The sequence below is a fragment of the Salminus brasiliensis genome, chromosome 16, assembly GCF_030463535.1.
Source record: "Salminus brasiliensis chromosome 16, fSalBra1.hap2, whole genome shotgun sequence".
In the NCBI taxonomy this organism is placed as follows: domain Eukaryota; kingdom Metazoa; phylum Chordata; class Actinopteri; order Characiformes; family Bryconidae; genus Salminus; species Salminus brasiliensis.
Window position 1 is genome coordinate 29,356,432 of NC_132893.1, and position 27,029 is coordinate 29,383,460.

The 27,029-nt window shown below is 40.0% G+C and overlaps 1 protein-coding gene across 1 annotated transcript in view; it reads right to left on the reverse strand.

Annotated features, from left to right (window-relative positions):
* The window catches only part of galt (galactose-1-phosphate uridylyltransferase), a 118,684-nt gene that overhangs the window by 22,307 nt on the left and 69,348 nt on the right, over positions 1 to 27,029 (reverse strand). Inside the window, exon 9 of the mRNA XM_072658501.1 lies at positions 16,432 to 16,515. Within this exon, the coding sequence (XP_072514602.1) occupies positions 16,432 to 16,515 (84 nt within the window). The remainder of the gene's footprint in view (positions 1 to 16,431; positions 16,516 to 27,029) is intronic.

Below are 27,029 nucleotides of genomic sequence, written 5' to 3' on the forward strand. Positions count from 1 at the left end.
GCAGATCAGGTGATGAGCAAACTGTGTTAAAAGAGTGAAGAAGATGGCAGCTGTGGCCTAAAACATATAGAAGAGAATTACTGACTGATAATGTTCCAGGTCCACCTGACCAGCTGAGAGAACTACAGATAAAGATGATGCTGATGAGGATGTCTAAATCATTTGAAATCTCATGTCCACTGGAGGATGATGTAGAGTTCCTCCACAACATTGCGTTCTCCCAGCAGAGGAGATGCACACAGTCATTAAACTTTTCAATTTGCTGGTTCTACACACCCTCAAATCCTTTCTAGTCTTGATAAATCATCACAGCTCTTCCACCCACAACAACAGAAACACTCACTGTAAAAAAAAAAAAAAAAAAAAAAAAAAATCAGGAAAAAACTTTCATTGCTTTGCTTCTGAAATCTGTAATGGATTGACTCTGCTCATTTCATGGACTCGATTACAGCCATTAAAGTAATTGAAAAGCTACACCGAAACCCACTCCTTTTGTTAAAGACCATAAGAGGTATTTGACAGATGACTGCCTAACAATTATGTGGCTGCCGAATAAAGGCAAAGAGCTCTGATGACCGATCGTGCAGGAATAATCACCACAAATGATCTTTAATAAGCCATGGAGGATAAGAGAGACGGAGAAACTGAAACAAGAGAATACTTGACGCTTCTAGGAGAAAGTGAAGGGGATATGAGAGATGTGAGAAGCATCTAAAGATTTTACTGAGCAAAAGTCGTTCGGCTGGAGAAAAAGATGCAGAAGGCATGAAGAGGACATTAATTTAAGTTCTGAAAGATGGTAAAAGGGGTAAGTGTCCTTTCAGATGATGTACTTGGCCCAGTAAAGAAAGATGATAAGATTCAGTAAATCAATGACTGTATGGCCAGTTGAACAACAGCAGTATCTAGCTTCTGCTAGCGTGGTTTCACTAAGCTCTTCTATAAAATATCTGAGCAATTTCATGATTACCCAGAGATATTTTAGCCTTTTGGCAGTAAATCCCTCCAGTATACGAACTACTTCTTATGAACTTATCAGTTCCATTTTCTTTTTTTCACTCTGCGTGCTGTTTGAAGAACAATGCAGCTTAGCTCAGCAGAAGAAATAGCTCAGGTAGAATTTGCTAGCTCTTCACAAAAACTAGGAACAGGCCTCCTAAGAACACGTTGAGTTGCTTTGTACTCTAGATGTCTATGGTGTCAACACATACAGTATGCAAATACAGCTGAAAACCTGAATATAAAGTAGAAATTTATAGCTCTGTGTGCACGGTTACATCAAACAGCCACAACTTTAACACAACATTAATGCCTGATATTAAGTAGATCCCTCGTGCTGCCACACCAGACCTGACCATTCGAGGCATGGACTCCACAAGATCTCTGAAGACATCCTGTGGTATCTGGCACCAAGACATTAGCAATGTATCCTTTAATTCCGTTAAGTTTTGAGGTGGGATCTCCCTGGATCAAATCAGTGGCGCCCATGACCCTATCTCCGGGTCACAGGTGGTTCCTTTCGTGAACCACTTTCGGTAGGTACTGACCACTGCATACTAAGAACACCCCATAAGACCTGCCTGAATATTGGAGCTGATGGACATATTCTTCATTTCAGGTATGTGTGATACAGAGAGCTGCATGTATGAGTGGTTTGGTTAATTATGGCCTTTTATAGTCTGAGGGAAGCTAGGAAACTGCCACAAGGTGTCCGAATACTTCTTCGAATTCCGAAACCACCTCTTCAGGTTTAGCTAGAGTAGTCTTTCAAAAAGTCAAGGGGAAAATAACAGCAATGAATTCATCTGACTCCACACTCTTCAAAATAATGGTGCTACAAATAGTTCAGAGTCATGCCATAGAAGAACTACTTTTGGCTCCATTAAGAACCATTTTTGTAATAGACATGTTTGAGACTAAGGAACCTTCAAGTGAAGGTTCTTTAAACCTCTAAAAGGTTATTCACTCACACATCTCTATTACATCCAAAAGTGGTTCTTCTATGGCAGGACTATGGCAAGCACCTTCATTTCGAATAGTGTAGGTAAGTAAAATCAAAGGGTTTAACTGGTAAAATATTAAACTCAAATTATCTAATGAATTATTCAGTAATACATTTAGGAATAGTAAGTCTCAACAGTCTAAACATCCAAGCTTATCTGTGGGATCTGAAAACTAGTTATCTGTTTAATGACTAATCCTCCATACTCATTCATATTCATGAATTGATGAACACAGAAGGCCTGTTTGCATTCATTACTAAATAATGGTTTATAAATTCTTATTTTGACAGCTGGAATTATAAAGCTTTATAGCCATTATAAGCACAAAGTGGCATTCCGAGACGCATTTGTTGTTTTCAGAACAATGGCCAGTGGGCAAAACTGCAACTACAAAGATTACAACACGTCAGAGCATCATAAAGAAAGGAAAACAACAATAACAGAAGGAATGGTAGAACAAGATCATACCATATTAATCATTCTTTCTGCACATTCTGTAAATGGTTTAAATGGGCTGAGAAATTCATAGCCTACAGTATCTGTTCTTGCAGACTTTAAATCAGATTTTGAAATAAGGCAATATCGGTGCTGACGCTGGAAGTTTTCTTAAGGGGAAGAAATGTTGGCTGGGAAAGGGACACTTTTTATGTGCTGATATTGGATGTGACAGCGCTATAGAGCAGAAGGAAGGGAAGCTGTCCGGCGGAGGGACGGGACAAGCTCTGAAGTTTAGTTGGCGTTTAAGTGCCGCCACAGTCGCTCCCGTTTTCCCCCTCATATATTCTCTCATGCTCCTGTCAAGCCTCACTGTGTCCTATTACGAAAACATAAAGGCTGGAGAGAGGAGGAATTAAAATATAAAACATGAGCCATCAAGTTGATGAAGCGCTCTTTCCATCACAGAGCAAACTTTGCAGAGGTGACTATAACCCCTTTGAAGAGTTGCTACTTTTGTTTTGTTGCCATATGTTTTAGATATTACTGATTTAATAACAGATATACACCAATCAGCCATTACTTTAGCACCACCTGCCTATTATTGAGTAGGTCCCCCTTATGCCTCCACAACAGATCTGACCATTCGAGGCATCATGGACTCCACAAGATCTCCGAAGGTGTCCTGTTGTATCTGGCACCAAGATGTTAGCAGCAGATCCAAGTCCTGTAAAGTCCTGTGAGGTGCGGCCTCCACGGATCACATCAATGAGCCTTTAGTGCCCACTGTCCAAGTGACCTTCAAGAAATGACTGTTCACCTGCTTCTTAATTTATCCACCCCTTGACAGATACCACTGTAGATGAAGACAGTCAGACAGTTTTTCATTTCACTTGTCAGTGGTGCTAATGTTATGACTGGTCGGTTATCAATGCATAATAAATAGAAAAATTATAATATTTAATATAATATATATTACAATAAAAAAGGATTCATAATAATTTGGCAAAAATGCTAAAGGCTGTACACAACCTCAGAATCAAGTTCCTGGAAATCACAGTTCCCAGAGACCTGAAGTGGGACATCATCATCAACTCCATCCCAAAGAAAGCCAGCTGAAGATGTTCAACCTGCTGGTCCAGACATACATAGACATCACTATGCAAGTCCATCATTACTATGTGAGTTCATCATCACCAACTCCATCGCATTCTAGTGTAGCTCTGCCATCAAACAGGGCATTCCCAAACTACAGCACAAAAGCAAGTCTCCAGAAAAAAATAAATCACTGGTGTAAACCTGCCCACCCTGCTCGATTTTCTCAACTACAAAACTAGGAGGCAGTTAAATATCTTCAGCCCTACCACACCCTGGTCAGTTTTTGCACGTATCCCTTCTAATGATGAATTAAAGCCTCTTTTACATTTTAATAGAGCAAAAATAGTTATTTGAGAGATACTGGAACCCTTATAGGACCCTACATAGAGCCCTTTTAAAACATTAGATTTTTCTTGCATCTGAAGACCCTGTTAACAAGGCAAAGAAGCATTTAAACACCCAAATGGTTATTTAGTCTTGTCATGGTTGTACACTTTTAATGTGGACTGAAAATTTGGAATCTTCACTATTAACAGAGTTTTCCATCTTGTTTCAATGAGCTGTGAATGAGAGATCATTAATATTTAATTTTACGACACTTAGCTGGATGTGTTAGATGCAAGATGTGTTGATTAAGCTGTAAGAGTCTGACTATTTATAGTTGTCTTCAATCCAGTTAACATCTGCCAGTTTCCCAGAACCAGATTAGGACTAAGCCTACAATGAAGCAATTTCCAAGGGTGATGCAGCACTGAGGCCACACAGAATCACAGAGAGGATGTGTGAGGATGAGGGAGCATTGTTTGGCATCAGCAGAGTTCTTCAGTTACAGCAATGGTTCAATATAGAATTTGAATGCTTAAATGTTTCTCTGCCTGATTAAATGGTTCTTCTCAATGATGCAAGGTTTTCAAGCCCATATCAAGCACCTAATCTGCTCCATCTTCCCAAAAGCCAGCAATACTGTATCTGACAAAGTCAAGAGTCAAGAAAAAATACTTCTGAAGAAGTTCATTATCTGAAGCAGGTATGGTTGTAACATTACTCTGCAGGAAGGTAAATCTGCAAGACTACGATTTGGCACTACCAGCATTGTGCACAAACAATAAAAGCATCCTTGTGTATTATTTACATAGAGATAGAAAAACACAACAGCACAAAGAAAGCTCAGATTCTACACACTTATACAATTTACTGTGGAGGAAGTTAAAGTTAACAGAAAGATATAAGGTAATGTCAACGAGTTAGGGCAACCCATGAAAACCTTATCTTTTTTTAATATTTATCACATATCTAGACATCTGATCTTTACTTGAACAATATTGGGAGATGGATGTAATAGGACTATACACATAAAACCTAAGAAATGTCTTTAAAATCCTTTTTAAAATGTAATTCATAAAAAAAATCCTATTGTCTTGTTAAAGCACCCTCCCAATTATTACTACTTCAAATGCCTAAAATTAGAATCAGGTGCAGCACATCATCTGCAGATGATTAGAACATCATTACAGGGGATTTTGGAGGAGGCTGTCTTATTTAAACCTCAGACATTTAGTTTGGTTTGCTCTTGATTGGTAAAGTGAGTGTTATTACCATGGAGAGATCCAAATAGCTTTCTAATGTCTTCAGAAAAAGGTTGTAGATGCATATGAGGAAGGGGAAGGAGTTTAAATAGATCTCAGAACACTTAGAAATCAGCTGTTCCATTGTCCACAAAATGTGCAACAACTGCCAACTTGGCCAGGTCAGGTCATCCTAGCAAGTTCAGTCCAACAGCAGACCACAAAATGTGTAAAGAAGTCTCCAACAATCCTTAAATGTCATTATGGGATCTACAGGTAGTTCTGATTCAGCATCTACCATGAGAAAGAGACCACATGCATTTGACCAGGAATAATGGAACAATGTGCTCTGGACAAATAAATCCCAACTGTGAAGCATGGAGGTGAAAATGGTTTGAGGCTGCTTTTCTCAAGTAGGGCCTAGTCAGATCTCAAACATAGAATCCACTAGGAATTCTGTACTGTATCTCTTGTCAAAACCATCTGTCTAAAAACTGAATCATCAAACAGCTCAAAGAATTCTGCATGGACGAGTGGGAAAACATCCTTCCAGTTTGTCATAAAATTAATTATTAATTCAATTAATAAATTACATCACCTAACTACCTAATTACATATTATATATAGTATATGGTACTGTGTAAAGGCCAGTTACATTAGAATAAATAGAAATTCAGTGGTCAGTAACTGGTCTGTTGTGTTGTTTAGAAGATCAGGTTTGACTGTTGACATTAATATATGTATATATTTAGGTGTAAAGAATTAAGCAACTTTGACAAGAGCAAATTCCATCTGGACAGAACCTACAGAAGAGCAAATGTGGCACAAGCCTGAGACACTTGTAATGATGGTGTGGTTGGTGTGGCGCAACAGATAATACCACTACCTGCTAGTGAGCTACCTCACCATGTGGGAGACTGGAGTTCGATTCCCAGTCTGGGTGACTATGCTGCACTACACCAATAAGAGTCCTTGGGCAAGACTCCTAACACTACATTGGCCCACCTTTGTAATACGAGTAACCTTGTAAGTCGCTCTGGATAAGAGCATCAGCTAAATGCCGTAAATGTAACTATAAGGTGATATGGATGATGGGTACAGGAAGAATACCTCACAGCATACAAGACTGCACACCACACCAAATCTGCCAACCAGTTAGAGTGGTGCCCATTCTAACCCCTGTCCACCAACAATGCCTACAATGAACACAAAAGCATGAGGGACCAACCTTGGAGCAACGATAGAAGGTCTGATCTAATAAATCTTGTTTCATTTACATGGCTGGCTCGGGTATTTGTAAGCAGTGTACCTATGGGGTGTGCTGGATCTGCATCAGATTGGCAGCAGATCCAATTCACTGACAGAAGTAAAAAGATCTGATGGTAACATTTTAATACCAGATACCACAGGGCACCTTCATTGGTCCTGTAGAGTGAGCTGTTCTGGTGGTACAAAGATGACCTTCAGTATATTAGGCATATTCACACATCTGTGCATATTTGTACACATGTACTAAGCAAGCCCACATTTCAAGCCTGAATTGTACAAAAAAAGATGCCCAGCCCAGGAAATTTGTTTGTTGCAGTTAGCTTCGTCACCTCACATCAAACACACACGTCAGCCGTGATTACATTAAAGCAGGTGGGAAAAAAATGAAAACGAAAGATAAAAGAAAGAAAGAAAGAAAAGAAGAAAAAAACGTCTGACTTTGAGCATGAAAGGAGAACTGCAGGCCATATTTCCAAAGCTCTAATGGTCGCCACAAGCATGAGCACACATCCAAAGGCCTTTAATATCCTGTTAGTCACTAGCGTGCACTAAAGGCCTGCTTGGTGGAGGACGTTTTATAGCCCCATTAGGAGCAAATGATGAATGTGGCCAAGGCTTTGAGCGAGGTGCTAGCTTTCACGGAGTCCAGACTAACGCAGGCCAGCAAGCCAGATATATTCCACCCTTTCTGCAGCGAGACAGCCATGAATAGACCTGGCATACTGAGTCTACCATCTTCAAGCAAGGAGTGTCACTGAACATGTTCTTTTGATAAATCACTTCCCACCTAGAACACACACTAATACGGGTAGAAGCGGGGTAAAAAGAATCAGCTTAGACAGCCTGAGAGGGGTTGTTTAGGGAAGCTATAAAGCCCAGGTTGAAAAGGCCTTTCTTTTGTGGGCCGTTCCTTGGATGAATACAGCTCGGAATGCGAGCAAAATGAGAAAGGCGGTAAAAAAATCTAACTGCCAGCCAAATGATGCCAATCCGAAAGGTGAAAACACTCTCCCTATTGCTACGTCTGGGTCATGCAGTCACCTTCTCTCCGGTGAGAGAAATAGCTTCAATTTCCAGCTTCAGTCGCGTTTCCACAAGGTTGGCTCATATATTCAGCAACAACAATCAAACCGCAGACAATATAATCTTTCCCTGTCATTCATATCTTGAGTTAATATAAAACCATATGTGGAAAGCTTGACTGGGAATTGATATCTAAATCCTACCGTGATGTATATCTAGATTGCTTTTCTTGTCTTACTTCAGGAATGAATAGTTAATCCAGAGTTTCGTCCAGCAAATCAAGCAGCTCTTGTTGTGTTAAGCGGCGTCTGTGGCGTTTAGGCTTGACATGTGCATGAATTAAAGTATTGTTACAGACTCGGTAAGCAGAAATGGTAGATAGCATTTTCAATCACTCCGTCCCCATCGAGCACTAAAGTAACTGTGGAAAATAGCGAGCCCTCTAGGATGTGCTGATCTCTCTCATGCATATTTGTAATGGATCAGGTATTGGCTTTATTTAACCAATTTTTCTCCAATTAACAAACCCACTCCCACACACTCACTAGGACTCCCCCTATCACTTGCAATTCTCCCGACACTAGACACTACATGTGAAGTCAGCCACCGCAGTCAACATGCTCGGATCTCTAGCTCTGATACATGAGCTAGGAGACACCTGTGCTGGCCAGCATAACAATGGGAGTGATGTGGGGAGAAAGCGCAATCTACCCACCTAGAGAGAGCATGACCAATTGTGCTCTCTTGGGTCCTGGCTGCTGATGGCGAAGCATTAGCGAAGCATGACCCGGAACAACAAATGAAAACCAACAAATGAAAAATCTAAATCTAAAACGTTTGGGCACCCTTAGAGTTGCAAATGCTTGTTTTGACAAGGGCCTTGATCAGCAAATCAGGCCACCCACCAATTAGCTGATTCAAATGACCAAGCTTTGTACATTCTTGGATTTTTTTACACGCTCAGCAACCGTGGGCCTCTCTAAACAACTGTCTAAACATATGACAATGAAATTAGTCAGTGCTCAGAGCGCAGGAAAAGACTATGAGAAGATGGCTAAGCGTTTTCAGCTTGCAGTTTCTAAAGAACAGACTGTTATTAAGAAATGGTTGTTCAGGGGAACTGTGGAGGTGCCCCTCTACAGGCCCAGTGTAGTACTTGACCCTTAGTAGAGCAGAAGCTACAAGGGCAGAAAAATGGACCCTCCACTGCAACATTGCACTATTGTAAACAGCATGCCGTATCCGTTCTTTGGGCAGAGGGAGTAAAACCTGTGAAAATACACTACTGGATGTTGGCTCAGCATGGACATAGCACAATGAATAATAAAGGAGAACATAGGCAAACAGTGAACAGTGTAAATTACTGTGCATTATGTAGAAATTAATTAAACATGCAATTCACAGTAAAAGAAGAGAAATGCTGTGCAAAATAGCACCAATCATACTGCACCATGACAGTGCACTGTCATTTCTCATTTAGCAGCAGTGACATTATATATACAGTGCAACAGCTTGCGTTCAAACGTCTTCCACATACTCACTTCTTCAGTCCACTGAAGGAGGCGATGCACGGTCGCAGATACACCTCTAATGATGAAATATAGGAAGCGGTGCTCATCTGGCTTCAAGAGCAGCTGAAAAGCGTCTTCCCTGCAGGAATTCAAACTCCACTTGAATGCTACAACAAATGCATCGTCTTGCTAGCTGTCTGTTCAATTGCTCACAGTTGCTTCCATTAAAGCCTTTAAAGTATTTTGCCTGTTTCATTGTCCCTTGTACTTGGAATAGCTTTGGAATGGCCCTCACAGTCTCCTGATTTAAAGAAAAAGAAGAATGGGCCAAATCCTAGAAGCATTAAAAGAGCTGGCTACCAAACGTGTGATACAAGCTGTGATACTTGCCAAAGCTGTGAAACTGTTGAGTAAGCTTGCTTAAAATATAAAAAATATGTCATCTGTCACTTTATGCCTTTTGAAAATCAGGAAATCTTTTATTCGCTTAGTTCTTTAAAGCAACAGAACGTTTGACCAAGGGTGCTCATACTTTTGAATGCTATACTGTTTCATTTATGTGGCTTAGGAGATACAGAATGGACTTGTAGCAGGCTATTTTTAACTACCTTGACAGGATCAGCGGGGAACGCTACTCCATATCACACAAAGTCAAGGTGTAAAAGAAATCTTGTCTGGCTACCAGTGTGTTTGCACGTTCTTTGGCTACTTGACAGTTTGAAATCAAACCTGAAATCCTGTTGTACGGGTGCCCCTCTACAATCCTGAGCAGTTCTTTGGCTGGATGGGAGCTCATGGGAGAGTAAAGACTTTTTGACATTACAAAAAAGGCAGTACTCGGTCCTGTTACAAGTCAACAACTTTAACATTCAAACACTCCCACTTTTCCAATTGTGATCATCTGAGCAATGTCAAAGACGCAGCTTGACATTAAACTTTTAATGATCACTTTTCCATGTATGGAAGAATTTTTATAAAACTCTTATATGGCCCAATTAATTAAGTCTGAAAAGCTTTTAAAACTCTCCATGCCATCCCATAAAACCATACAATCTCCGATTTCTCAGAGGAGCACTTTTAGGCTAGTTAAACCAATGGTCATTCTCAAGGACTCCCACATATGCTAATCTAAATCCATCCCCTTAAGAACCAAAGATCTCAAGCCATGCTACAAACTCTTTGAGGGATTTGTTGATGGTTGTTGATGACTTCTTCTGATCTCTTTTTCGTGTCTTCCCCTTTAAAAGCACGCCTGGTTAATTGTGAGTGAGCGAGGATGCATATGGGCATCCGCCTGGCTGCCTAGCGCACATCCCAAATGAAGCAGCATGAATCATTCAGATGATGGATGCTCAGGGCACAGGCGCACGCTGCGTACAACAACAGCCAGGCATGTCGGAGATGTAATCAATCCAGCAGGAGTGCCGCCGATTATACCATCAATGACTAATGAACGTTGCACACAATGAGCACAAGTGAAGAGAAACAGTGGCATATCAAACTGTTAGTGAAGGAGAGGGAAAAAAAGAGAGGGAGGAAGAGAGGAAGGGAGGGATCCCACCCATTCATGTTAATCTTACCAGCAGTTTTTTTAGTTTTCACTGCTTTTCAGATAGTCAATGTGGAGTGAGGCTGACTGAAGACCCATGTCGTGAGGGCGTATGTTCGTGGCATTGTGAAGTGATGGTCTGGCTGTTTTACACCATTTTCCACTTACCCCAGATCAGTCAAAACATGTTTGGGGTCCAAAGTTTCCTTCTCTAGTTTTGCAATGGAGCCATGAAGCTAACGTAGTTAACAAGCAGATATGATCACATCGAATCCAGTGCTGAATGTTTGTAGACACCCCTTCTAATAAATGCATTCATCTACTTTAGGTTGCACCCATTGTTGACACAGATGTGCAAATGCACAAACACACACAGCTTGTCTAGTCCCTGTAGAGAAGTATTGCCAATAGCATAGGAAATTCAGGAGCAGAAAAAACATGAACCTACTGGCGCCATGCCTAATGCCAGGCGTGGGCAATAGGGGTATAAAGCCCCATCATTGAGCTTTGGAGCAGTAGAACTCTGAACAGTGTTCTCTGGATACATTTGGGATGAGCTGGGGAGTTAAGGAAGAGGTGGCACTGTGATCACTTAACACCCACCCGGACCTCACTAACGTTCTTGTGACTGAAAGCAATCAAATCCTTACAGCAATGTTCCAAAATCTAGTAGGAGGCCTTCACTGGACACTAGATTTGCTCAGAATTATTACTTTCTTCTTACTATAATTAGGGATGCTCCAATCCGATCCAGTGGTTCAGGATGGGGGCAGATCCAGGCATATTTTAATGGATCAGAAATCAGCTAGTTTAAACTCAGCCCAGTTGCGATTCTTTGCTTTAACCACAGTGTTCAGAGTGCTATCTGGTGTCCTCAATGTGCCATTAATGGACATTATCCCCAGCCAGCAGCAGTGCAGACATTCTCAGAAGGCAAATAAAAGAGTTGAGACTCTGCAGTGTGGAGCTATTTTACTGTGGAACATGCAAACAGACCTAAATATCTGAACCTGAATAACGGAAACGCTCTGTTTTACCGGTGTGAGAACCACTTACCTTTCCTTGTTCTTAAACCATCACTGAAGAGTGGAGACTAGCACTAATGCTATCACACACACTCTACAGAAAACCCAATTACAGCACATTCACCCAGTTATTTCACACCAGAAGTCAACCAACATAACAGCTATCAGTCCAGAGTGTGTACCACTACACACACACACAGGAAATGGGAGCAGCCCTCGCACCTATACAGGACCTCTACAACAAGAGATGTAGCATGAAAGCAATCAGCATCTCCTCTGACCAAGCTCACCCCAGCCACTTCCTGTTTCAACCCTGTGAACTGGAAAGAGGTACAGGAGCAACATCAGAGTCGGAGTCAGAACCACCAGATTCAAGACCAGTTTCTTCCCACATGCTGTTAAACTGGTCCCACCAGCAACATCAACCATGACCTAAATACACACATACAGACTGCTGCTGATTACTCTGATCCTTCCAGTCCAATCATCATACCCACACTTAGTGGAGCTCAGGGACTGTATGCATTCTGCACTTTGACTGGAACTCCATCTCTGTACATAAGCTGGGTCCCAACTAAACACTAGCCACTATCCCCAGTCCTCCACTGTACACTTGTTTACATACGAGATGCTGTTTACAACACCAGACGGGTCTACTTCAGCATACGCTCCTGAACTCCTTGTTTTACTCTTCATTTACATGCACATCCCTTCTGTACATATTTAATCCATTTACTGTTAGTATAGTAAATAGTATTTGTAATTATTGTCTGTGAACGTATTGTCTATGCAACCTGTCTCGTGTTTTGTCTATTGTCCTTGCACTATCATATCATGTCCTACCTATTCTGCACCAGAGACTTGGCCTAACAGTGTTTGTTTGTACTGTACAACCCTGTATTGGTGTGTATTAGCATGGTTATGCAATGTATTACATTTGCATTTGTTTTACATTCTGTATCGACAAGTTTGAGTCTGCACTTCTGTACATCAGGAACTGACAAACATGACAAATGTGGTTCTTTTCCAGCCCAACTGGCAAAAGCACAACACATAATGATGCATTGATTTGGATATAGGTTCGCTGGTTGCGCATGAGTCAGTGTGCATTTGTCACATTCAGAAGACAGAAAATACCAATAAACACAGTAGTAGTTACAGTCATAGTTAATATGAGACCGTTGAAAGAGACCAAGACAAGGCAAAATACAAATTCAATCAAGTCATGCTGCACTACTAGCTAGTAACAGAAGCCTTGTGGAGTTAAGTACTCCAATAATCCCTATGAATGTCTAAATTAGAGCATGTCATACAGTGACAGAAACCAAATAAACAAGTCTGTCTGAATACAACACAGACAAGCCTGTAAAGATTTTTTCTCACTTGGTTGCTTTAATTCTCAATTATCTGTTAGCTACATTAGCCTTGTAGCTTCAGTGCAAAACGAATGATAAAAACTTCGAGCACATTTCTGTTAGGTAATGAGGGGTTAAAAACACTAAGCTGATTAGGTTTTCAGTCAAACAAATTTCCCCAGGGGCCAGTTGTATGGGTTTATGTACCAAAACCAATCAGGACAGTCATTAATGTCAAAACCTTGGTTTATTCAAATGAAACAGTCTGTTCTTGTTACTCTACCTAAAAAAAACACCATGTAAATGGGCAGAGCTAAACGGGTGCTATTCAGCTGGATATATGTAATTAAATGGGATTTGTGACATCGCAAATTCAGTGAATTTGAAATGCAGTTTTAGCAGCTTGGCTAACACTACACTATATGGAGAAAAGTATTTGGACAGCTGTTTATTAACTGTTTTTTGTATTAACTGTATAATTGAGATACATACAGTATATATATCCTACTTATATATCCTTGTCTCTCTACTGTACAGGAAAGGCTTTCTGTTTTGGAGCCTTGTTGTGAAGATTTGATTGCATTCATCCACAAGAGCATTAGTGAAGTCATCCTCAACTAATTCCAAGAGTATTGAAAGGAGCACCATCCATTATTCCAGAGAGCACAGTTCCAGATAGTCTTATTCTATTAGCAGTACTTAATTGATGCCCTTTAAATGTACACCTAAAACATTTTTGCGTCAGGTTCTGTTTTCTGAGGGATCCTGGTGCACAGCGGCTCTGCTACCCATATTTCCCGCCCGAGGAAAGGCCCAGGCTGAGCAGGTGACAGCTGTCAGATCCACGGTCTGACGTGTAAGCTGCCATTCACCTTCTGAGAAGAGAGACTGATTGTGCAGTGGCCGGTCGACCACGGCAGCAACAAGATACCAGATTAAATCTGCCTCCCTTTTTTCACCCCGCTGCGACGGAAGGTTCTCAGGAAGCATAGCCCGGTTGCAAGGTGTCAATCACGCTCAGCTATCATTTATCCTGTCTGCTGGCAAAGTATGACACCTGCAGCAGACTCCTGGTGAATCAGAAACAGGTGCACAGTAAACTTTTCACCCATGCATCCATTTCCGTTTCCAAGCTGATCTCAGAACGGCCTTAGAGGGCAGAGCAGAAAGGCAGAGGCACAGCATTTAAACTGTAGGCCACTGAGTCATTCTGGTACAGGTGCAGGACCATGCAAACATAACAACCTTCCCATTTTTGCCTTGTTTCGTTAAAGTTTCAAAATGCACTGGTCACTTCATAAACTAGTCTGTATATGGACACTAAACTGTAAAAAACAGCCCATACTGAATTTATGTTTTGGTGATGTCACAAGGGCCAGCTTATTTACATAAATCTGTCTATTCAGCAGTTTAGCCCCGCCCGTTCATGATCAAGTTATAAGAGGCATTTTAGCTTAACACAAATAAGACATTTACAAAAAAACTGGTAAATAATAAAGAACACTCTTTAAGCCAGGGCCTCAGAAATTCAGGATGCAATGGCAGTGAGATAATTAAATAATTAATTACCTTAAATAATAATTAAATTATAAAATATAAATTAGAAACATGAAACAAAAAGACATGAAATTCGATTTGACTGGTTACATTCATGTCACATGTCTACGAGTGGATACGTATCCGATTTAGGGTAACATATGAAAGGGACTGAAATCTGATTTAAAACACGATTCTGTGTCATGTAAAAAAAAAACTGATTTGAATCACTTCAGCATAGTAATGTGAATAGTCTAAGATTTCTGTGTGTTTTAGTCTGTTTAAAAACATTCCAGATGTACCAGATGTATTAGAAAATAAAACTCATATTCGAGGTCTTAATGTCCTTAATGTTTTAATATCTGCCAAGTTATGGCTTAGTTATGGTTCAGGCTTTAAAGAATCATGGTAACGAAAAAAGTCTGTTTATTTCTAAGACGTAAAGAGAGGTTGGAAAATGCAGTTTTGGCTGAAACACTTCTTATAATCTCAGTGGGAATAGGTGGGGGTAAATTGCTGCAGACCTAAGTAACGTTAGCTAAAGTAACCTGGCCTTAGCATTTGTTTGTTTATCACAGACTGCCTTTTTTTGAAAAGTACTCAAAGTCACGAGGCAAATTAGATATTTGTAATCGCGATATCATGACACTTCACACAATCCTGAAGCAGCAGTGGCACCCGCTGCAAAATATATGGAGCAGAAATCACTAATCCACAAATGCATTGGTTGTTATGTCATCACAGAAACAATGTATTTGAAAAGTAGGCTTTGGCAGCTTGGTTTCCATATAAGGACTAATGAGAAAACGAATGTTTTGTTAAGTACTTTACTAATTATTACACAGTAACGTTATTGGAAGAAGTGTTTCAGCTTGTATTGCTTTCTGAATGAGAACAGAGGTAGTTTATGTTGAACACTCTTAAAGTCACAGTAACCAAAAAAGCCTGAGGGATAAAAAGAGGTTGGAAAATGGTCATGTAAAGATGAATGAGGGCTGTTTTTGGTGCGTAAACTCACACAAATGTAATTTGCGAAACGCGGACCATGCTCCCTTGGCTGAGGACAGGAAGCGAAACTCAAGAAATTTGGGATGGAGGTCGTGATGGGACCCGAGGAGAGGGGAGAGGAGCGGATTTATAGTGCGCGTAGTAATGGAGAGGAGGACTAACTCCATTAGTTTGACCTCAAGAAAAATTATTTAAAAAATGGGCTTTTTAAAGGCCTTTAGCTTGGTGTAATTGCTATTTGGATATCCATAGTAATAGGAACACGTTGCAAGAGGACGGGAGTAGTTGAGAACATACTGAATATCAATGTTGTCACTTGAGGGCCCTCTTGTTCTCGTTAGGTACAGTCAAATAAAGTGGTTAATACTGTTACAATGCGCACACACACACACACACACACACACACACACACACACACACACACACACACACACACACACACACACACACACACACAAACAAACACACTGATTAAAAAAATGCTGCTGAGTGCATGTTTAGAGTTGGTTAAGTCCAGCCCTAAACCACAGCCCTGCTGAGATGCTCTATTCATGCTGCAAGGCAGTCACCGGCTCAGAAGAGGAGACAAGAGCAATCTATTAGTAATGTTGTTCATGAATAATGCAGGAGCTCCACACTGGCGTTTTGCATTATCAGGGCAAAGAAATGTTTGAGACGTTTTATTTCCGCTGTATTGGGAAAAGAGCCTTCAGTGCGCTTAATTTGCTCGCAATTTGCCTCAAACGCGCTGACAGCTTTACGCCCGCCAGTGTGTCATTTTAACATCCTTCAACACCCTATAGCACTGGCACCACACTTTCCCACCCTGACACAGAGACAACGCTCGACTGACGCCCAGACGCCATCCTCATCTGAGAGGGGCACGCTGGATTGGGAGGAGGAAGTATCTGTGTTCATCCCTCCCTCCCGTAACGTTCTCCATGGAAACAAGACAACTGGCAACACCTGCCATTTGTCAAAAGCCTACTGCTGTCTCCTACACCCCACCCCTACCCCCACACCTCATGATTGCCACATCGAATGCATCTCTTACCGTGCCAACCCATTGAATAGGGGAAGGAGACCTCAAAAAGATTGTCGTACTTCGTCAGGAGCCTTTTCATTATGGATGCCAAACCTGTGGTGAGAGAGAGAGAGAGAGAGAGAGAGAGAGAGGGGGGAGGGAAAGAGATAAAAAGCTCAAACTGGGCAAAATTGACTTCTATTTACCTCCATTATTGCCTGAGCTTTAGCCAGCCTTGTCTCATTATCCCACAGGCTCTACCATCACGAGTAAATCTGCATTCATCTTGAGCTGCCGCCAAAATACACCCTTAATACATAAACAATCTTACTTAGAATCACACACACAAACAACATACAGAGGTATGTATCTACGTAGTCTATTTGTCCAAATGTTTGTAAACATCCGTTCCAATAAATGCATTCAGCTACTTTTAGTTGCCCCTATTGCTGACACAGATGTGCAAATGCACACACACATACACACAGATGTGGACTAGAGGGGTTTAAAGCCCCCAGCATTAAGGTGTGGACCAGTAGAACTGTGTTTTGGCATGAGCTTGAGAGTTGAGGATGAAGTGGTGATCCTTCTGAATACTAAATGCTCCACAATCTAGTAGAATGTCTTCCCTGGACAGTAGAGACAGTCACTCCAACAAAAAGCAGAATAAAAGTTTTTATAATACCTTTGATTTCTCAGAAGCAGGTGTCCCAATACTTTTATCCACATAGTGTATTGCCATTGTCATGAAAACAAAAATTTAATCTTAATATTTTAATGTCAGTAAAAGCAGCATTATCTTTGAATTTGTATTTTTTGCTCCTGGACTTCCTACAGAGTAATTGTCCACCCCTACGTTTACCCCCCTGCTAAAAATACAAATCACCCTCATGGACGGCTGTACATGTGCATTTGTTGACAAGCTGAGAGATACAGAAGCATGTGGACTGAGGAGGTTGAGTAATATTACAGGGTTTTCCGCAAATACGACTTAAGTTGTGCAGCGTTCTGGAGACAGAGAGGCCTTGTGCAGCTCCACCAAAGTTTTATAGTGCAGTAGCAGCATTCCAGCCCGGGGTGGCAAAAACAGGGATGCCATTCTCCCTACTTCAGTCGGTGGAACATCTACAGGACTCAGGAGCTGCTATTTCCAAGGTAATTGGAACTAATGGAACTAATGGAACTCTGGTTCATTTCTATTGGTCCATTCCTCATGGCAGGTTTACACAGCGTAAAGGGCAGCTGCTGTTTTCAAATGGTGTAAAACCTTGTAGTTTTTAAAGATTATTAAAAAAAAAGAAAAACCTTTACTGTGAGTCTGTGACAGGAGCAAAATCAAATCCCTCCAAGGTTGATGGAAGGTTAAAAGGCAGGGATCATTTTTGCGGCACTCCAACAGCTGTCCAGATGATTTAAAAACAAAGGCAATGAAAGCACAGCTCAGGTTAAATTACGTTCAGACCACATGAACACCTGAGCCTACACTGACTCCAAACCTCATATTCTGCGACCAAAATATATACCAAAAATGAACAGGTAGACCAACAAAACCGCCTCTACTACATAAGCACTAATCAAGCTTCATCCTCGCTGTAGATCTGAAAACATCCACAGGTGCTTCTGACCGTCCTTCCACTATGAGAATATGACTCAATGCTGTGGGTCTGGAAGGATGTGGAGCTGATCAAGAAGAAGATATTACTGAGAAAAGCAAACAGGCAGAGAAGAACATATAATCAAATCCAACTGCTGAAGCTGCGGCTATTCTCAGAACAATGGACTGATCACCTTAGAGCCTCAGAGACCTTGGTGTCACTGAATGTGTGAAAAAGAAAATGCTCCTGCATTTCTAAGATGTTTGGAAGTGTGGAAAAAGTGTGTCTACATATAGACATAGGCAGTGGTGGCTCAGCGGTTAGAGCGCCGGGATATCGATAACAGGGTTGTGGGTTCGATTCCCGGGCTCGGCAAGCTGCCACTGTTGGGCCCTTGAGCAAGGCCCTTTACCCTCTCTGCTCCCCGGGCGCTGGAGTTGGCTGCCCACCGCTCTGGGTGTGTGTGTGTACTCACTGCCCCTAACACGTGTGAGTGTGTGTTCACTACCAGATGGGTTAAATGCGGAGGACACATTTCACTGTACAGTCCACACTGTACAGTGACGAATACGTGCACCTTTATCCTTATCCTTATCCTTATATAAGGTTTCTACCAAAACACTGAAAGTGAGTCTCCGGTAAAGAATGGCATATGTAATAAAGGTAAAGAGTGAAAAGCTTTAGAGAAGGTTCTATATAGAATCTTTGGGAAAACGGTTCTACATAGTACCAAAGCCATGCCACTATCATCCTGACTCAAATAACCCCTTTTACCGGACTGGCCAAGTGGGCCAACCTAGAAGAGGCAATTTCGCTTACTGACTGTCTGAGTGAGCGGAATGACTGACGAACCTTGTTAAAACACACATGCGCAAGAAGAGACATTTTCTCGTACTTGCGGTCTAAGGACTACATTTTGCTAACAAGCTAACAAGTATCAGTGCTTCCAAACGGAGACATAGTAAGTCAGCTAAAGTTGGGTCTCCTCCTTCGAAATATTGTGAAGAGAATTGGTGCAAAGACATACTGTGGCATTAATGTGTCTGTCAAAGTCTGTATCAATAGCATTATGACTTAACATCGCTACTTAACATGGCATTAGCAGCGTACCTCGCCCAGTATCGCTACCGTGGCGTAAATCACAAGCCACATTCATAGGGTCCTGGGCCTTTCACATCTAAATACTAGTAATTATGTGGTCCACATTTTGAGGCTCTGAAGGCAAGGCTTAAATCCGCATGAAATGGTACATATCCCATAATAGAGATCATTTTATGAAGAGCTGATATTTTGGTCCAAACTCACCATAGATGAAATGCCACTGATGATTCCAGGCAGCCAATAGCAGTCTTGCAAAATACAGTGTTTCTGTACTATACAGAAGCCTGTTTTGTTCAGCATGTAGGAAGTGTGTGGTGAGCAGTGCAGAATGTGTGGGAAGCAGTTCATTTAGCTGTCAGTGTGAGGCCGGCAACACTAGGAGGAGTTACAGACGGATACTGATAGACTGAAACTGACAGGCACTCATAGTTGTCTGTGTTTTTGTGGGTTTGTTTTTTTGTTTTTTGGCCTAGATTTGATTTTATGATCTCTATTAATGAAAAATCATTATTTCAGCTTGTAATTTTCACAATGGAACATTTTTCATATATGCAAACTAGCTGAACTCAAACCCAGACAAAAATTCACCCAAACTACTAGAGCACAATAACTGCAACACAATTTTTTTTCTTCCTCAATGAGACAAACACGCCAGGTTTTGCTGTCAATAAAGTGGATTACGGGCTAGGTCAGAGGCCTCCAGTCCCTAAGCAGCCTCACAGACTAGAATAATTGATTACACTGAAAGCGATTCAGCGTTTCACACTCACTAGGACAAGGGGTTGGCAACATGCGGCTCTTTTTCTTCTCCCTCTTGCTCCAGAGCATAATTAGCAAACAGGTCAAAATGAGGTAATAGCAAACCAAGTACAGTCAAATAATCCTTTGCCAAACACATGAACACAGTTTTATAAAATCATGTGTGCAATCTTCCTCTGATTTTGGTTGCTGATCCCCTGCTTAAGAATTTAAAAAGGCTGTTTTTGTTACTGTGCCTTTAAAGCAGCATTTTATTTTCTGTGTTTTTTCTTGCTAATGGGCTTCCCCTATAGTCCAGGATGTGCAATGACACATTTAACACATTTCATGCATTTCTGGACGAGCTGAGAGATACAGAACCAGCATCTGCAGTGAAAGCATCTGCAGTTGTCCTATCCGCTTCACCAAAGTTGCGCAGTGCAGTAACCGCCAAATTGTGTGGCTATGATAAAGACGCAATTCTCCTTGTTACCATCAGTGGAGCCTCGTATCAATAGTGGAGCCTCACAATGATTTATTTAAACAACATATTGCTACATAATGTCGCTTTGGGACCGATATATGTGAACGACCTCTGCTCTGATTGTAGCAGTTCAAGCTGATAAATGCACAGCTCACTTATGTGAATGGGTGGAGCTAAATCACTGCAAGCTGAGTAGGGGGATATCATAATTGTCCTACAAAAAAAACGTTGTATCTCCAAAATGGCAACTTTACAGAGGAAGGAAAAACCTTTAAATGGAAGCCAATAAAAAAGGATGTTATTCCAAGTCATTTTGGAGCATTTCTATTAGTCCATTCATCATGAAATTTCAACACAATGTGGAAAACAGCTGCCAGATTCACATTATGGCAAAAAGTCAAAAACGGCAACAAAGGACATACAAGATTTTTTGTGTGACACATGGACTGATAACAGAAAAGTACTCTTTATACACACTGCATCAAACTCTTATTTAAAAAAGAGTGGCACATGTGGCTTTCTATGATATGGGCTTGTGTAAAAGAAAATGTTGTAAAAGAACTGGACGATACGGACAGATTTTTAAATTGAGATTATATAACAGCATACTGCAGTGGCTAATACTTCAAATCCTATATATTCTATATATTATTCAAATAGCAGTAGCATTAAGTCCTGTCCAGGGTCCTCTGTGAATATCATTTTATATTACATTAACTTAACCCACTAAAGTAAATCAAATGTGTGGCTGGTACTGTCTGAGAGCTGCACTTCATCATTTAAATTACTGTCCTTTTCTGTTTCTGCTTACTTTACTACATGTCTCTCATCTTCGTTATTGTTTAGTAGAGAGTTATCTTTCTGTATATATATTAAGGAATGTGAAGCATCATAGGGTCCTGAAGTGGGAGCTTATTAATCCTGCTCTTCCTCTCATTTCAACAGACATTCTTCATTAACATTCATATTATGCAAGCTGTCTGTTTTATGGAATATGCATAATAACAGACTTTCATAATGGCTATAACAAATGAAGGCAGGCAGACATACAAAAGGTAAATGAATTTGGAGGATTCATCCTGGGAAATCTGGCACTGGGGAAAGCCTAAAAGTAAAACATTATTCTGATCATTCTGATAAAAGAAAAAAAGATTGATACAGTGATGCAGTGTGTGTATTTGTAAATGCAGGAAAGTACAACAATACAGGATATGCACATTATCATACCATGTCACATTGGTTCATTTACTGCCTCTGTTTAATTCTTTTAAAGCAGGTGTAATACTCAGATATTAATCTTATTAGACTGACAACTGAATAATTACTAAATAACTATTATGAAATACTATTCTTTATTTACACAACATAAAAAATGGCCCTAACTGCCCTTAACATTGATTGACATTTTCTGATGTATGTACCAAATGTACCAAAAGAAATTATCCAAATGACTTTGATCTTGCTTCATTTAATTACATAATGAACATGAAAAAAAACTAGTCTGGAGAAGGTATTTGTTTGGGTAACGATTATATGTAGATACATAACTGTGAGAGTGATGCTGACATGTCACCTCCCCTTTATGCTGCATCAAAAATGCACAATGACTGTTCTGGAACTGGTCCAAAATGATTTCAGATAAAATCTATAGGGTTAGCAACTATTTGATTGCTACACTGTTATCCGGTTCTCTATTTACCATTCAGAAGCTTAAACATCTGTATAATCAGAAAAGGCCTTCTGATAGATAGCCAGTTATTGTTTATATATGGAAAATGGTAAATAAATAATAATCAATTATAGCTGGTTTAGTTTAATGCATCACAAATGCATGCCATGCCACAGGTACACCTTTGCTCTTCCATGTCACTTCCATGCCACAGAGCACAATGAAATACACTATACTTAAAAAAAAGAAAAGACCAGACAATAATACACAAAAGGCTCCTGAAAATATGGGACATGAGGCTGGTGTACTTATGGTGGAATGAGAGATTTGGTGAATTATCTAAAATATAAGGTACATTGTTCCTTATCTGAGAAATGCTTGTTGGGCTACATTGCCTTACACATAATGCTAGGCTTGTTTATTATGTTGATGGCTGATTTCAGTTCATTTGCACCATCACAGCATCATAGTAAAGTATATACTTTTAATACACTGATATCTACTGAATATATTTTAAAGCGATGTAATAAACATATGTTATCAATTACATTTATGAACAATTATGAAACACATTAGTTTAAGTATTGAGTATTCAAAGCCCATTTAATGAAAACATAAGAGATCCTAATGCTAAGTTTTGTAAAGATAGTTACAACATGTAATAAAAGGCTCATGACAACCAATAAAACTTAGTGCCCGTTCTTTCACTAACTGTTTTAGGCCGACTCACCCAATCCACCTTTCTCCACATCATGTTAACAAAGCAACAACGATTACCAAACAAACCGCACTGCTTTAAGCTCTAAGTAAATTGGCTAGGGGGAGGCCTCTTAATTGCTGAGCTCAGAGGAGGGTCGTGCCCTGCTGTGGCTCCGTGCCACGTGCCCTGACAGCGGCTGACCCGCACGCTAATTTGCCTGACGTTTATTTACGTTGGGGGATTAAAGCTGTCACGTCTAAACCACTCAGGCCTGTCAGCAGGAGAGACCACCCCATCCAGGAGGAGAGCATTTATCTGTTCCTGCAGCCTCTTCTCACAAGCCTCCCTACCGCCAACCCCTTTACCTTTTTCTCGCACTGACAGCTTGGTGTTAATAACACCCAAGAAAGAGGCCGTGTGTGAAGAATGACGCCAGCAAAGGGCACTGAGCTTGCGTGGTGACAGGTAGAAGACGGATATGCATAAATGGAGCTTTAGCTAAATAGTTAGTGGAAAGAGAGGGAAATAGCAAGACTTTAACAAGCACAAGTATTCACAGTGTCTTTCAGGGATAAGGTCACAGAGTTCATAAAAGTGAGCTTCTGATTCCACATTTTTCCAGAAGGTAAATGAATTTAACCCTCCTGTTATGGTCAACTGTGAGGAACAACCAGGTCAAACTGACAATCCCTAAAAGTTCCATAACATCATAATCTCCTAAAGTCTCCATCAACATTATCTTTAATTTAAGTATAATTAATATAATTAATACTCAGTGTAACCTTCAATAGTGTACAGATTATGGATTACTTACTTAATAATTTATAATTCACCCAATAAATAAATAAATAGGCCTACATTTTATAGGCCTTTTAAATCCTCTATTGTCACTACTAGGTAAAACTGAGTGTAATATAAACACATATTAACATACATAATATACAGAAATGAAATGAGTAATTTTCCATTTACACATTCATTACACTAATAAAGAAGCTTCAAAAATGATTATTTTTTCTGTATTTTAAACTTTGAAACGGGGCAATTTACTAAAGCAACTATACTCAACTATGCAGACCCACTACATGTAATACATTTACTGCTGCTGTCATATTACTGCTGCAATAATACACAGTGCACTGTATGACTGTATAATACTGCACATGTACCTTTACTGCCATGCTCTTATACAATACAATACAGCAATGTTAACAGCACTAAGCTACCCCTTTATACGTCTATAGTTTTTACTTATCTTAGTTTTAATGATGTCTTTAGTTTAATTATAGGTGTAATCTGCAATTTATGTTGTATAGTTTTTACTTAGGCCTTAATAGCTTTTGTGTGTGCAGAGGATTAGTAAAGTACGAATTTCACTGTACAGTGTAACTGCCTGTTGTGAATTTAACCCACAACATAGCAGGAGGAAAAAGCCACTAGGGTTGTCTCGAAAAAATTCAGTAACCAGCGATCTGTTCTGGACAATGTACACCTGCCTCAGGTGACTATTCGGACAGGAGTTTTACAAAGGGATGTGGGGTAATTCCATTTTACCACAGGATGTCTGTAATGTTTATGAGCGTTCTGAACTTTCGTCTGGCTCACAAAAGGCCTAGACCTGGATTTCTTTAAAGCTGCTTTTGTGAGAACGGCCGCTGTGAAAAGTGTCATACAACTAAATTTGAACTGATTTGAATTTTTCAAGTGCCTCCTCGTTCACAGGATACCCTCAGGCGTGATGGTTTTTTGAGCGAAGTCACAGAAGAACCACTACTGATTCCATAAAGAGCCAGGCTTGTAATGTGGAGATGTGTGGGTGAAGACCCTTTACATCAAGTGATGGCTCTTTAGACCTTTAAAAGGTTCTTCCTACTTATATATCTTTGCAAAGATGGTTCTCATGGATCCAAGTGTTTCTTCAATGGTACTGCTCAGAATTATGACATCACTTTTATTTTTAAAAGCATATAATAAAATATGTATAATAAAATATCAATTGTCACTTACAATCTCATGTTATTTTCATGGGTCATTTACAGAACTGTGCAAATGTTTTAGGCATCTATAACAATTAGAACAGAAAGTTCTGCACAGTAAGTGTTTATTTGCTCAGTAAATAATTAATTTTAGAACAAAAAATAATTACACTCCTACAGAAAGTTGTGGTTTTCTTTCATCACTGTGTTCATTAAAGCATCTCCAAAGCTCTCCTCATGGGCGTCTAGTATTATTTATAGTTATAATCATATTAACACCTGGTTTGGTAAATCAGTGCGTAATGATGTAAATTCAGATAAATTTAAACACATCTACGCATTGGCTGGGGGCATCCAGGAGAAACCTGTAACCAAGCTTTGTTCTTCAAACTAGCTCCCGAGATCTCAACTACTTTCTTCAGAATGAGAAATTCCTGTTCCTTTTTACTGTATTTAGTTTACCAGCATTTGTGCTAATGGGATCTGGACTTTTACAGTAAAAACTCTCTTACTGCAGAGAGAAATGCTTTTAAATAATATGTTCAGGTGTCTAAAACCTCTGCCCAGTACTGTATATAACAATTTATAGTATAAAAAAAGCCTCCAGAGGGGATGAGGGGGTATGAAGTCTGTAAAAATGACTGACATTGTGGATTAGAGCAGGTCTAAAATCACTAGGAAACAGCAGCACTGTAAAACTAAGCCTGTGTGAATAGTACTTTATATTGTATTGAGTTCCTTGACCAGAGGAGGATGTGTTCCTCTTTTGAGCATTGGCTCCACTGCCACTGTCGCCCTCAGTGTGCTCTGCATATTTATTTACATTAGGTTTAAATGATCTTTAAAACACCATGGATTTAAATGGACCTTTAGGATGCATCAATGATAATTAGAATAATAAAGCCTACTTTATAGCCTACCTGTTACTAGCCTTTTTCACTGTATGTGAAAGCCTGTATAGCCTGTTATGCACCTTTATATAGGTATAAAGTTATATATACAGTTTGCCACCGTGTTCTGGAAGGCTACACATGGTTTATCGCTGCTCAGTGTAAGCTAGTCTTTATTATTTATCTTTTAGAAATGGTGATTACTCAATTTATCATCAAAATATTGGCAGAATACTTGATTACTTATAATCAATAGTGACAGCCCTAAAGGTCACTCTTTATTGTGATGGTAATGAATAGCCATTAAATTAAGCTAAATGTCAAGTAAAGCCTTAATATAAATATATCTACAGTGAAACTCCAAAATAAAGTGTTCCCAAATTTAATAAAGATGTAATGTAATAATAAACAGCTTGCTGTGTACTGTCTTTTTCTAAAAGGAGGAAATTGAGTTCCCAGATCCCATCCCAGATCAAGTTCAATGTATTTTTAGCTTTACGTGTTAATTAAACAGGAAGGCAAATGATGTGCTGCCTAGATTTGAAAGGGTGGCAGATTTGGTGTTGTGCTCAGTCACACACTGATATTTGGAACAACAGAAGAGTTTTCACTCCAGCCAAGTTCACCACATGTCCACTGGCAATGTGGCTAACCATTTCTTTTGAAATAGTGATAGCAATATTAAAATCTTGAATGTTGGCAGATAATGATACTGATGCAATATATTTTCTGCTGTTTTAGTAGAAAGCACCTAAATGTAGGCTAATATGCTCAAACTACTCATTAAGTAGGATTTACCCCAAAAAAAAACACATTATCACATTACACAGTGTAAGTGTGCACAGTTTACACTAGATCTGCTACAGTATTGGACCATTTTTTTTTTCATTTTAATATCAAATTCAGCAGCTTTCTGCAAATATCAGCTTCATATTGATACAAATGAATACTGATATGTCATTCTTAATTGCTAGCCATAATACAACCATGTTTTAATTCCATGAGAGCAGCTCATCACCTCCATTTTCTGCGGTTATGGGAATAACCCAGTTGCTACCTAAACCAGACCTTGTGACCATGCCTTTTCCAGTGCCAGTGTCTGCAGAAGGGGAGCTTGACTCAACATGCGACAAAGCAAAGGGGAATTTGGTAAAGGAATTTACCAAAGGGGAGCAAACAGGGATGTACACTAGGTTAACAGCTAACGCCAGTCAATGCTAGCTTTTACTACCGTTGTTCTTCATCAACCACTTCCTCGAAAACAAACTGGACTGCCTCAGGTGAACCAAACTGCAGTTAAACACACATCAGATGGCAAAGCATCTTATTTATTGATTGATTGATGATTATTTATTTTACAGATAAAACTCAAGAAAACCAAACCCAGGAAAGTTAGTCGGGGCAAGGCTTAAAGCTAACTGACTACAACCCCTTTAGCTTGCTAACAGCACATAGCTCAGAGAGGACCCAACGAG